Source organism: Panthera onca, chromosome B2 (assembly GCF_046562875.1).
Source record: "Panthera onca isolate mPanOnc1 chromosome B2, mPanOnc1 haplotype 2, whole genome shotgun sequence".
Lineage (NCBI taxonomy): Eukaryota > Metazoa > Chordata > Mammalia > Carnivora > Felidae > Panthera > Panthera onca.
This window is the reverse complement of record NC_138343.1, coordinates 22,219,961-22,234,242: the sequence shown is the minus strand read 5'-3', so window position 1 is coordinate 22,234,242 and position 14,282 is coordinate 22,219,961. Positions and strand designations below refer to the sequence as shown.

General features: G+C 36.0%; 1 protein-coding gene across 2 annotated transcripts in view; it reads right to left on the bottom strand.

The window, feature by feature from the left end:
* Positions 1 to 14,282, bottom strand: part of F13A1 (coagulation factor XIII A chain) — a 164,478-nt gene that overhangs the window by 93,683 nt on the left and 56,513 nt on the right. For both annotated transcript variants that reach the window (XM_078446667.2, XM_078446668.2), the window contains exon 5: positions 1,934 to 2,052. In XM_078446667.2, the coding sequence (XP_078302793.1) occupies positions 1,934 to 2,052 (119 nt within the window). The remainder of the gene's footprint in view (positions 1 to 1,933; positions 2,053 to 14,282) is intronic.

Genomic DNA, 14,282 nt, shown 5'->3' with positions numbered 1-14,282 from the left:
TTATCAAGGGAACAGCCTGGTAGTCTGCTCCATTGCAGAATCTCTGTGTTCTTCAAGATGTTTCAGGATCCCCTACAGAGAGCAGCACGGGAGGCTGTTCATAGTTGATTTCCTTAGAAAGAACTACTGACCCCATGAAACACCACGATTTTCTTTTAAAAGAAAAGGAGGGGGACAAGGACAAAATAGTAATAAAATGGCAAAATGGGGATATTTCACCTATACTGCACCTCACTGTACAAGAGACTTCCCTGAATATAAACACCTTGCATATTATCCACCCACGTACCTGTGACAGAAACCATAGTCTTAATGGCTAATAACCATGTAGTTCTTTATTAAATCCAGTTAGCATACCAACTTTGTGTGCACCCTGAACTGATGGGATGGATGCAGTAAAGTAAGGGCACTAGTTCTTCAGGTATATAATAAAGAACTCATTATTCTGGTTCTTATTAAGCACCATTTCTCTGTCTGTGGGACATGAAGCAGTGAATTGAAGAGGTAAAGAAATAGTTATAGGACTAGTTGTTTCTCTGCATCACAGCAAACTACTGGCTTGGCTGGTTACTTGGACTGAAAGACCCATATTCATGGGACTCTGGTGACAACAGACAGATGGTGGCTGTGCTCAAGGGGGTATACCCGAAAACTACTCAGCATGTTGGCTGAGGAGTGTCCTGATCATGCTTGGGACTCTTTCCTAGTCCTACTTGTTACCCACCTTGGTGAATTTTTTCTTATTAGTTCTCTACATAATGTCACTTTGGGGACATAAATAGAATCACACCTACACATTAGGATTTAGAACACTAGACAATAGGCAATATCATGGATTGTATGTCACTCAGGAAGGGAGGGCTTGTAACCAGGGAGCAAGGTGGGGCTGCAAAAGCAGAAGAACACACAGATGATCCTCTTGGCAGGACATCAGAAATGCAGGTGGGCACGTGATTTCTCAGGAGTCTGGGTGAATGAGCAGGACATAAAGTCAGGCAGACAAGGCAAGAACTAGTGATGACACAGGTCCCAGTGGCCAAGCTGGAGCAGGGGTAGGGGATGCAAGGGGAGCCCACATGGAAGTCAAAAGAAGACATGAGAAGCCAAGAAAGTATCATGGGACCTGGTGAGGCCGGGTTCCATGAAATGTGCCCCCTAGATACCCAGAACAATGGTGCACAATTCCCATCAGCTCAGCCAAAACTCTCTACGAAATAACACATTCACCTTTTCTCATGTTGCTAAGAAGGAACCTTTGCTGAACCACAGGACAATGCATTCATTTATGGTAATATGGTAGAAATATCAGTCACTTGTTCCACTGTTAAAGATACCAAGCTGAAATAGTTTGAATTATTGAATATCTAAAATGGAATATCATTTGCTATTTTATATCCAGGCAGTCATGTGAGATGGCAGTTGATAAAATGTCTCAAGGCAAAAGTCCAGTGGGCCCTCCTTTGATGAAATGGTGACCGTCTTTTCTAATTCTAATTTCCAATTTTCTAGTATCTTATACTAACATTTAAAAAAGGTGATTTCTTTGAGTTGAGCACACACCTTGCAGTTATCATTATCAAAACACTTTTCCTTATAAGAAAAAGAGAAATTTAGTCTATTCGATGTTGAAGAATGATGTCTGAGCTAATGAGACTTCTCTGTACTGGATGACAAGCATTTCTCACTAGAATGCCATGTTATCCATAGAATCTCTGATCTCTGGAATGTTGTAATACCTGAAGAGACGTGATTGCAGTGGCTAAATTATGCAGTTGCCTTTGTAAGTCTCTGCTCCTAGGCTGCTTGGAGCCTCAGATCCTGAAAAGCAGGAAATTCATGTCTAATATCCACATATGGTGCCTTGCAGTGAAACATGTGACAAAAAATATCGAGGAAAAATGTCCTTGACAGTGACAAATTGTAAATGCCTCACCTGACCATAGCTCCAGCTTCTAGTCTTGATGTCATTGAAGTCTCCATAAAATATAACCCCGATGTCATTCAGGACATACTCTTCTCTTTCTTTATCATCATCCAGATACACAGCATCATCTGTGTCAGAATTTAAACATAATGATAATTACCAAACCAGACTGTTTTTATAGACTTGTAAGTGTGTTCTGGTCCTAAACTGCAATTTAATCAACTAAATGAAAAAAAAAATGTCTTTTGTTTCCACTAAAGAGAGCTCATTTCCCAATATGTAATTTCAGCAATGGTGAACCTAATCAGTGGCCGAGATCAGCATGTAAAGGATGGCATTTGTCAGCAAAATGCTGACAAACTCTGGCTTTAAGTTCCAAGCAGCACAATTAAATTGACATGTCTCATTAAACATTTTTAAGATTCTGGGACATCAGTAGTTTCAGAATCAAAATTCCATGATGCAGATATGAATCTATAACACAGAGCGAAGAATAATTTCCAAGCTATTAACGTTAATAGAAAACTAGCCGAACTGAAATGATTTTTAAAATAAGTGTGGGGCGTATTAGAATACAGCATGGTCTGTCATGCCTGGTGTGTGTGGCCCATCACTGACAGGAGGCAGGCTGGGGGTCATCTCCTATCAATGAACAATCCTTTGTGAATGTGTTGGTAAGTGTGTATGCCTGATTGGCCTGCTGAGTCAGCTTCTTCCATCGCAAGGACTTTTCTTCCCTGTGGCTATAATCTCAGGAAGGCCATGCTCCCCATCTGCATACTTAGTAATCAGCCTGGTACTTATTCCCAGGCCAGGTATGAAAGCAGCAAAAGCATCATTAATAAAGGCAGGGCAATGCAGATATAAGTTATACTCAAGTCAATTTGCATGTCTGGAACAGGGGCATGTTTGATTCTGATTGGGGACATGACTTATTATGTTTCTCTAGCCCAGGTCATACCTGCCACCCCTATTACCTTTTGGGGACTCTTTCCTCCTCATTACATGATAAGACTTTTAGCACTCTCTTTGGAGTGGCTGTCAGCTTGGCTGCACATTAGAATCATCTGGGTAGATTCAAAAACTTCTGGTTCCTCTTAGAACTCTAAATTAATTAAATCAGAATCTCTGGGGGTAGGGGAGATCCAGGCATCAGGTGTTTTTATTTATTTATTTATTTAATTAATTAATTAATTTCACGCATCAGTGATTCTGATATGCAACCCAAACCGAAAACAAATGCTCTAGCCCTTTGTTATCAAAAAAATTGTTGAAAGACCAGTGGCATCAGTGGCACCTGGAAGTTCATGAGAAATCCAGTCTCAGGCCCCAGCTCAAGACCTACTGAATCAGAATCTGCATAGTAACAACACCTGTAGGGGATTTACCTATGCATTAAGGTTTGCAAAGCACTGTTCAGTCCAACCAGCTTAGATCCCCATTCTGGGCTACATTATAACTTTGCTTGATTCTTTGGAGAATCCTTGTTCTTGTCTTATCTCCAATACTTTGTTCTATCTTCCTCTTTCTTCTCCCTTTTGCCTACTATTTGCCTGGTTTCATGCAACTGTAAACAAATATGCACACACACACACACACACACATATTTATGTGGATACTAATATCCCATAAACTGCACACATTTAAAGTGTACAATTTCACAATCAAAATAGTAAACACACCCATCACCACAAAAATGTCCTTATGTCCCTTTGTAATCCTACCCTCTGGATTCTCTCTCTGACCTACCACTCCTGCCAGAGAACCCCGAATATGCTTTTGGTCATTGTAAATTCATTTGCATTTCCTAAGATTTTATACAAAAAGAATCCAGTGTCTACTTTTTGGGGGTTCTGGCTTCTTTCACTCAGGCTAGTTATATGAAATTCATCCATGTCGTATGTATCAATGGCTCATTCATCCCAAAGCCATTTCATGTTTCCAGAACAATCAGAGTCACATGACAAATGTGCTACGGGCTTCCCTCCACCCTGGCAGATGTGAGCTCTGATGCTTCACACAGGCCTTCCCAGGTCTGGAGGCAGAATGCCATGGTTTTACAGCAATCTCCAATTAGGCAAAGGCCCCTAAACTGAAATGAGAGCTTCATTTCCAAGTGGAACAAACCAGGGACAGTACATAAAGGAGTGCCAACGGAGTCTGAGGTCAATGTTTCTGAGTAGAGAAGCACAAAAGAACATTTTTAAAGGAAAATAATGTGAGGGTGTGCTTGAAGGGGCAATGATCATTTACATGCGAAGTCCTCCACCAAATGCAATCAAAATATCCTGAAAAGTAAAGGCCACGTTTGTTTTCATTCTTTTATGATAGTGGTTTAACTGTTGTGACCATTGTAATGATAACATTGTAGTCAGATGGGTTTCAAATGCCTATTACTGAGATCGAAATCTCTTAAGATCACTGAGGTCTAGAAGTGCCATTTGGGAATGCTTTTTTAACATGTCATTACAATATGAGATGTTTATGGCCTTGTCCTATAAGCTATTAGAAACTGGATTGTATTATAGAGCCACTGTAATTTAAACGATTGATATAAAAATAGATTAATGGGCCAAAATAGAGAGCTTAGAAATAGATGTTACTATATGCATGTTTCTATGAAATTAATATGTGGTAAAGAAAATATTATAAATCAAAGAAGATGATGGAGTGTTTATTAAATTCAGCTGAGAAAATTGGCTGTGTGGGAAAGGTAAATTTTCTGTACATTAAAATAAATTGAAAATTAATTTAAAATCTGAATTAAAAAATAGAATGCATAGGAAATTTAAAATAAAAATTTAAATTATTAAACAATAAGTAAATAAAAACTTAAAAAAAGAAAAAAATAAATTGAATATTTGGTCTCTAGATGAAAAAGTTTTATACAAGCAAAAATAATAGAAAAGGTAAAAAAGGACATAACTAATGTGGTTTTTTAGTATAAATATAAAACTTGAATTTCAGATACAATAAAATTTAAAGTACATAAAAAACTAGAGAAAGTCATAAAGTGCATTTAAAGTCAGCAAAAGGAAAACCAGTTCACAGAAGAGAAAATGCACATAGAAAACAAATGTATAAAAGCAATTTTAACTGAGTAGTAACCGAAGGACTGCAAAGGTTTACAAATAAATTTTTATCCACAAAAAATATAATTTCAATCTATTTTCATTCTTCTACAGATAATATTTTTTAACTTGACATTAAAGTTTGGATTTTTCTTTGAAGTTTTGACATTTAAACAGTTTGCATCTAGGTGTGGGTCTTTTTTTTTGTTTTGTTTTGTTTCATTTACCAGGTTTGATGCACTATGATCCTTTATAGTTTGACAGTGTAAGTCTTTCTTCAGCTTTGGGAATTTCTTTCCCTTTTATCTTTGACTATTTTATTCTTTTTATTTTTCTGCATTTTCTTATAATAAAGTGACCTTTAGGCAGATATTAAATTTTCCCGATGTCTTCCATGCCTCTTATCATACTTTCCTCTCTCTCTCTCTCTCTCTCTCTCTCTCTCTCTCCATATATATATATATGTATATATATATGTATATATACATATATATATCTGTATATCTATATATCTATATCTATATCTATCTATATCTATGTGTGTGTGTGTGTGTGTACACAAAAATATGTATGCAGTATATAAGAAAGTATGATAAGGTGCATAGAATATGAATATATTTTATTCCATATATTTTACAGTATTAGGGGTAGGAGCAAGAAAGAATACCATCTCCAGAAGAATTGGGGAATTCCTGGAATAAAAAATGGTTGGATGAAGTTTGATTATCCATGTAATGGGCAACTATAGTAAGGCATTGGGAAGATCTCTATATACTACTACAGAAGGATATCTAGGATCTCTTGTTAGATAAAAAAAGTGGAAAAATATGTATATAGTTTGCTACTTTTTATCTAAGAAAGAAGGGAGATAAATAGGTAAGTAGGTAGATACATATTTATATAAATACACATATGTACTTACATTTTTAAATGTAGAGATAAGCCAAAAATTAACAAAGTTATTATCTAAAGTGTAGGAGGGAGGGGTAGGAGTTAGACTTTCTTTCTGAAGTATCTTTATTGTTTTTTAATTTGACTTTGAGGTTATGTAAATGTTTTGCAAAGTTATAAAACAAAACTAAATAGAAATAAAAGACAAAGCAGTTTCTTAATAAATGAAGCCAACATGAAACAAATGAATATGGCTCTAATAGATTAGTGGCTTTAACAAAGAGAACTATTTCAAGTTACTTTGATTTTATTTTTTAATTAATTAATTAATTAATTAATTATTTTTGAGAGAGAAAAAGAGAGGCAGAGTGTGAGTGGGGGAAGGGCAGAAAGAGGAGACACAGAATCCAAAGCAGGCTCCAGGCTCTGAGCTGTCAGCACAGAGCCTGCTGCAAGCCTCGAACTCATGGTCTGCAAGACCATGACCTGAGCTGAAGTAGGATGCTTAACCAACTGAGCCACCCAGGTGCCCCTATTTATGTATTTTTTTGAGAGAGTGAGCAAGATAGCACAAAAGAGAGTGGGCATTTGTGCATGAGTTGGGGAGGGGCAGAGGGAGAATCTTAATAAGGCTTCATGCCCAGTGCAGAGCCCCATAACTTGGGGCTCAATCTCCCCATGGTGAGATCATGACCTGAGCCGAAATCAAGAGTTGGACACTAAACCCAGTGAAGCCACCCAGGTGCCCCATGTTTCAAGTTACTTTATTTAAAAAAAAAAAATTATTTTGAGAGAGAAAGTGCACACAAATGAGCAGAGAAGGGGCAGAGATGGGGGGGGGGGGGCGAGAGAATCCCAAGTAGGCTCTGCACTGTCAACACAGAGCCCTAGGCACGGCTCGAATTCATGAACCTTGAGATCATGACCTGAGCTGAAATCAAGAGTCGGATGCTTAACTGACTGAGCCATCCAGGCACCCCTCAAGTCACTTTAAAACAGAGTAATTTTACTATATATCTGCAGTAGAATATAACATAAAGACAAGAAAAACTGTAAAATAAACAAACAAAAAAAGAGAAAGTAAACTGTTTTAGTAACCATGTTGTTACTGATAATATTGATATTGTTATTTTGAAATGAATATGATATAAGCAATCATGTTAATGGCATTAGAAGCCAAGATTTGCAGGATAAGAGAAAAAATACATATGTAAAATCAAAGAAATGGAATTTGAAACCTCATATTTTAATTTCAAGCCACTTCTTACCTAGTATTCTTTTGCAAATCATTTTAGATTTAGTGCTATCTTTCCTCAATTGTTTTATTAATTTTTTTTTAATCTGGAGGGAAGGGCATTCTTTTCTTTCTCTCTCTCTCTTTTTTTTTTTTTTTTTTTTAGTGACTTACAGGCATGCTCTGACGGTACTGCAGCCTCCAGAAATGGGTATCATAACTCCTGCTGTTGCAGACTAAGAGCTGGACCGATTTTGAATAAGAATGAAAGGATTAAAAAAAATCTGACTTCAAAAAGAAATTTTTCTTTAAAATCTTTGTAAAATGGCTACAAGACTGACTCATCCTTGGAAAGCATCATAACTGAGTGAGTTTCACATGCTTGCTGACCCTCCCAGTGCCATCCATTTCTAGAAGTTCCCTATCTGCTTGTGCGTCCTCTCTCAATCTTATATGCACAGTCTTTTTTTTTTTTTGACTCCAGAGAAAGAAAAATGTATTGAATAAAGAAATTTAATACATAAAATTATTAAATAATTCTTTTAAAAGTGTAACTTAATCATGTCAAGGATAAAGCCAAAGAACTTGTCTGAAAATGCTGCCTGGAGCCTACTGTGTAAATGCAGGTGTTTTGTAAAATAATCTTGAAACTATATATTGACACGTGTTTGGTCGGATTGCATCAGGTTTAATTTGTTTTGTTTTTCATTTGAAAATGACTTTAGCATTGATTCATTCCATGATTACCACATTCTTCCATTAAGAGATGTAAATCAGTGCAGTAATACTTCAGAAGTCTTAAAGAGTATGAACTTTGGGGTTAGGCGGCTTCTTTGTTTCTTCTCTGTCCATCCGTGTCAGTTAAGATATTTGTTTCTAAGAAATCCTTTGATGTTTTAAGCCAGAAATTAGTTTCATAAAGCTATTTTTGAGTATAGTTTGTGTGAAGGAAAAATATTTAGCTTTGGTAATAACTTTTCCAAGCTGACCCTGCTCTAGCAAGATATTTTTCAGTGCTTTTATTTTATTAGATTATGTATTTTTTCTGAAATATTTTGTAATAATTAACTTTTTTTGGTATTTGTTCCATATGAAAGGTAGTTGGTCTGTAATTAAATTGCAAATCTAAAACCACTGTTAGTTTTGTAATTCAAAGTATAAGTAATTTTGTCCTAGTACATCATCATTCCACCTGCTGCTATAGCTGGGATCCCATTGATCTTCTAGCTACCATTCATTTCCTCACAGTTCACAAATGAAGAATGTGAAATTCAGTGAATGCAGTTACTAATCTTATTGGGGGGGATGAATCTCATTTCACCAAAATTAAATTGTATTTGCACTAAAATGATGATACAAGTTGATGGCACTCTCTGGAGTTGGAAGAACTCCTCACTTAAGACTCCAAAGTGGCTTATTCAGCTAAATTATAGGTGACTACTCTTCACTTTGTTCACCCACTGGGGAGTGTGATTTTTTTTTAATGTTGAAAGGTGGACATTCTAACTGCTGTCAAATATCTCTGTTTTAGGAAGACATAACAAGAAAATTAAAAAATATATATATGAAGGGAGATACTGCTTATCTTTTCCCATATTTTTGTATTTATTCTTTTATGGCCTTCAAACACATTTTTGGAGATTTGCTTTCACCATGATTTTTCATCAACAAATATTATTAAGATATTTTTTTTCTATTTCTACTAGTCCCTGCAATACTATGAAGTGTTTCAATCAAAGCATACTATGATAGTCAGAAATCTAATTCCATTATAATAAAATATCAAATAAAAGGAATTTATAAAAAAAATAAATTTAAGTTGAAAATATCCTTAATAGCTCATAATGCATTTTCTCTTTAAAAACTACGTTTTCAACTTCTGTCCACTGAAAAGAACTGGAAGAAACAACCATTGCAGTAGCAGTGAGTCTCTTGAGCCTAGATTATGGTCTCTAAGTATCATTCTTTTCTCTCCCCTCTCCTTACTAGAAAGTACCCAGGTTCCTTAAGAGACATGACTCATAACAAATCTGGGTCAAGAATTGTACAAGACCATTTTGAAATACTTCCTCCTACCAGAAAATAAAGAGGCTATTAAAGATTCTAAGAGTCACGACAAGGAATCAGAAATAAATTTGAAGGGGCATTCACTGTCCAAAAAGAAGACAATTCGAATATGAAAAAGAAGTCACTGCAAAGGATTAAAACACAAAAAATTTCAATATTCATAAATTTATAGTAATTTAAACAAATTGGTTATCTTTGCAGGGTGCTAAAAACCAACTCATTATTCTGATAACTTAGAAATAAGGAAAGAGACACATATCTAGACTTCTTATATGAAAACTACCTCAAAGCAACAAAATAAATGATGCTAATAAATGCAGAAGGAATGGTAAGATTAGAATATCACCATTTTTGCAATCGCTAATGAAATAATGAATCTAGGCTTTGTTAAATGGCTAGTGGGGAACTTCATAATGGATGGATAAGATTGACAAAACCTAATCCTATTGATAAATCTAAATATCACTAAAAAAGTGACAACCAATCATTATGTATCTCCTGATGGGATGGATGCCCTGAGAAGCATACAGCATGACTTACATAGTATTCTTGCTCTACCTCCCCAACCCCCGCCCCTGCCACAAAAAGAAAATGTTTCTCTTTAAGATAAATTTGATTGAGTCTCAGATCAAGCTAACTGCTTAACAGAAAATACAGGGGCTACAGAAATGTTACATGACATCAGGAGATAGCCTAAGATGTGGCAAAATCTTGATAATCATTGAATCTGGGAGATATATAAATAGATATTCACTGTACTATTCTTTCTATTTTTGAGCTTGTTTGAAAACTTTAATAATAAAAATAAACCTTGCCAGAGGGCATAAAAGAAAACTTGAATAAATAAGAAAAAAATTTCAAAATGTTTCTAATTCCTGTAAAGATTCAATATTGTAAAGATATAAATTCTACTCAAATTAGTTGATATAGTCAATGAAAACCCAACGAAAATTCTACTCAGATTTTTTGAGAATTCCGCATTTTAAAAGTTCATCTAAAAAAGCAATGTGAAAAAATAGTCAAAAAATAAAATGTTGCAAATGAAGAAATATTGAGAAACTTTTCTCACTTTGGCTCTAATTTATCCATTTTGATATCCATGCCCTTTGCCATGTAACCAGTCATCCTATCTAAAGGTAGAACATCTCCCTTTTTAAAATATTTATTTATTTATTTATTTATTTATTTATTTATTTATATTAATTTTTTTTAACATTTATTTACTTTTGAGAGACAGAGTATGTATTGGGGAGGGGCAGAAAGAGAGGAAGACACAAAATCTGAAGCAAGCTCCAGGGTCTGAGCTGTCATCACAGACCCTGATGTGGGCTCAAACCCATGAACAGTGAGATCATGACCTGACCTGAAGTCAGACGCTTAGCCGACTGAGCCACTCAGCTTCCATTAGAATACCCCCCTTTGGACCTTGGAGGTTACTTTGGCTAAAGGGTGTTAGTCAAAGTGATGCAGGCAGGGGTTTGAAATGTGCTTGCACACTTGACCATATGCTCTTGCATTTCTGCCATCATCATGAGAAAAAAACTGTCCTAGCAAGCCCACTAGTCACAGGAGGATGAGGGACACATGGAGCAGAACATCTATATAGCTGTGTGGTGAGGAGTGGGACCTTTCTGGCTATTCTCATCTGAAGCAGAGCTGGCCAGTTCAGCCCAGCTCAACCACAGACAAGTCCAGGATCCATGAGACAAAATGCTTGTTGTTATAGACCAATGACATTTTCTGGTCTACATTTAAAACTTATTGCAATCTTCTTTTCTTTTAAGTCGATTTTATTTATTTTGAGACAGAGAGAGCACACGTGTGTACACGAGTGGGGGAGGGGCAGAGAGACAGGGAGAGAGAGAGAATCCCAAGCAGGCTCTGCTCTGTCAGTATGCAGCTCCATGCAGGGCTCATAAACCATGAGATCATGACCTGAGCCAAAACCAAGAGTAGGATGGCTAAACATCTGAGCCATCCAGGTGCCTCTTTCTGGTTCTTTCTTATATAACAGTCATATATATATATATGTGTGTGTGTGTGTGTGTGTGTGTATATGTGTGTGTATATATATATATATATATATACACACACATATATATACATACATATATATATAGCATTACTATGCATTACTATGATTACTAAAGCAAAGTTAGAATGAAAACTGATTTGGACGTAGTAATAGAAAAACATATGCATAGAGCTAGATGTATATTAGATCTTAGTAGTTGGTAAACATGGCATTAAAATCAACAGGTAATGATACATCTGATCAATAAATGATATTTTGACAACTGGCTCTTCCTGTGGGAAAAAAATTTCAGTAAGACCTTTTTTCGAACTAATAGAAAATTTGTCGATAGATTTAAAAGATTCATGTACATCTCTTCCTGCCATCCCTTAACTCACCTAAATTGTCCCAGATATGAACAGGTCCAGAAATGCAATACTCAATCAATAAATGTATTTTAAAAAGTTCAACTTCACTAATAATTAGAGACATACGAACTAAACCATGAGATGTCAATGTAATACCATATTTTGCCTATAATATTAGCAAATATTAAAACAATTGATAACACCTGGTGTCGATGCAGGTATGAAGACAAGGATATTCTCTTGTACTAGGGCTTTATTATAAACTACAGCAGTCTTTTTAAAGAGTAATTTGGCTGTATCTAGGCAAATTTATTTTTTTTTTAATTTTTGTTAACATTTATTTATTTTTGAGACAGAGGGAGACAGAGCATGAACAGGGGAGGGGCAGAGAGAGAGGGAGACACAGAATCTGAAACAGGCTCCAGGCTCTGAGCTGTCAGCACAGAGCCTGACGCGGGACTCGAACTCACAGACCGCGAGATCATGACCTGAGCCGAAGTCGGCTGCTTAACCGACTGAGCCACCCAAGCGCCCCATCTAGGCAAATTTAAAATGTGAATTGATTTTGACCAAGCAACGACATTTCTATGTATTTATTCTACAGAAATACACTTGTTTAACATCTATGTGAAACATTCAATACAGCATGGTATGCTATAGTGAAAATAGGAAGCAATCTAAATATTTGTAAGCAGGAGACCAAATCAATTATGGTACAACCACACCCAATGGTTATTAAAAAGAATATGTATGTACTGATATAGAAAATTCTCCAAGATATATTATGCAAGGAAGTAAAATATAGAGTAACATGCACAAACAATTCCACTTGTGTTTTAGAAAAATCCAAACTCTATAGAAATATATACTTATAGCAAAGTATCCAGACAATACACACAGTTAAAGTTGGGTTTTCTGTGGAGGTTCTCAAGGATCAGAGAGTAGGTGAAAAGGAAAGTTAATGTTTTACCATATATATGACTACATGTATATATTTGAAAAGGGTAATGTATTCAATTAATTGTCAATTAAAATTAAATCCACTCAAAAATGCCACTCAAAAATCAAAAGTGTTTGTGATATGTAGATCTCTGAGTTCCTTTTATGCTTTCATTATTTTAATTTCTATAAGGCTTTAATCATCAGAAAAGAGTTAGTTTTGAAACCTAAAATTTTTTTTTTAAGTTTGGGGTGCCTGGGTGGCTAAGTTGCTTGAGCATCTAACTTCGGCTCAGGTCATTATCTTGTGGTTTGTGAGTTCAAGCTGTACTTTGGGCTTGCTGCTGTCCGTGCAGAGCCTGCTTTGGATCCTCTGTCCCTCCCCACCCCCACCACCCCTCCCACCCCTCTCCTGCTCACACTTTCAAAAATAAACATTTAAAGAAAGTTTTTAAAAAGTTAGTTTTAAATGTTACATTTAAGTGAAGCTATTTAATAAGAGGTTAAGATCAACTTTCAAGTACCAATTTTTCTTCTTATTAAATAACCATCATATAACCATACTTTTTCCCCCTTTAAGTGTCCCTGCACCCTTTTCTTCCCAGCACAAGCTAGATTAAGCCTTGTTTGCTCAGTTTCCTGTGGATGCTGTAGTTAACATCCACTCATATGGAGATTATTCTGTGATTTAGTTATTAAATGAAAATGTATGTTTTTAGTATTTACCATGTGCTAGGAACTTACTGAGTGTGGTATAGAAACCAATGAACTCATTAAAACTCATAATGTCTCTGAGAGGAAAGCATCATTTTACAGGTGAGGAAACTAAGGAAGAGTAAGTAAAGTATCTTTCCCAGGACCATAGTGCTGGTAAGAAGTGAAGTCAGGAATACTAAGCTGTCTCCCAGGTAGACTGTGACTCTTGGGTCCAAGGCATCAGGTCTCTGTATCCCCAGCACAGAGTGCCTGGGAATGTGGCACAATGAATATGCCCTGTAAGATTGAGAGGTGGGGACAGATATCTGGAGCTTAGAGAGTGAGAGAAGAAGAAAGTGAAGGATTTAGTTTTGGGCTTTGGGTTATTATTGATGGGCACTTATAAATTTAAATGGCAAACTATGAATAAGGAGGAGTTCTGAGCTCAAGATTAGGCTACCCTTTTCCTTCCAGCAGGTGAATTAAATCTCACCTCACAACCGGAAGGCATAATCATGAATCCACAGCAAGGCAAGGAAGTCAAGTGGGAAGCCTTGATTTTAATTTTAAATTTATTTATGATTTTAAAAGAAGATTGAAGGTGGAAAGTGGTGCTTTCTTTCCCCCGTTTTTATTCAGATCTGTCACTTTAAAATATAGTTGTCCAAAGCTAGGATAAAAAAAAAATACATCACCATGGAAACTCCAAAAAACTCCCTATGTTTGATAGGCTAACAAAAATAGGAAAACTTAATCATTTGTCTCTGGAGATTTCTGTTGTTGTTTTGGGGGAAGTTATACTTACTTTTTAAAAGAAATTTTAATATGCTTTAGAGGCATAGGAGGTTTTACCAGATCCTGGGGTGAAAATTGGTTCTCTACCTTAGTAAAATAGAGAATGCTACTAAAAGTAAAAACAGTGACAAATAACTCACTATTCTAGAAACCCATCAGTTTGAACTGTTAGAAAGCACGTGTGTGTGTGTATGTTTGTATATAAGTGTAGGGATTAGAGCTATATCTCCCAGGTAGGAGGAAGTAGGTCTAAATAGCTTGTAGAGTTAGCAGCAGCACCAAG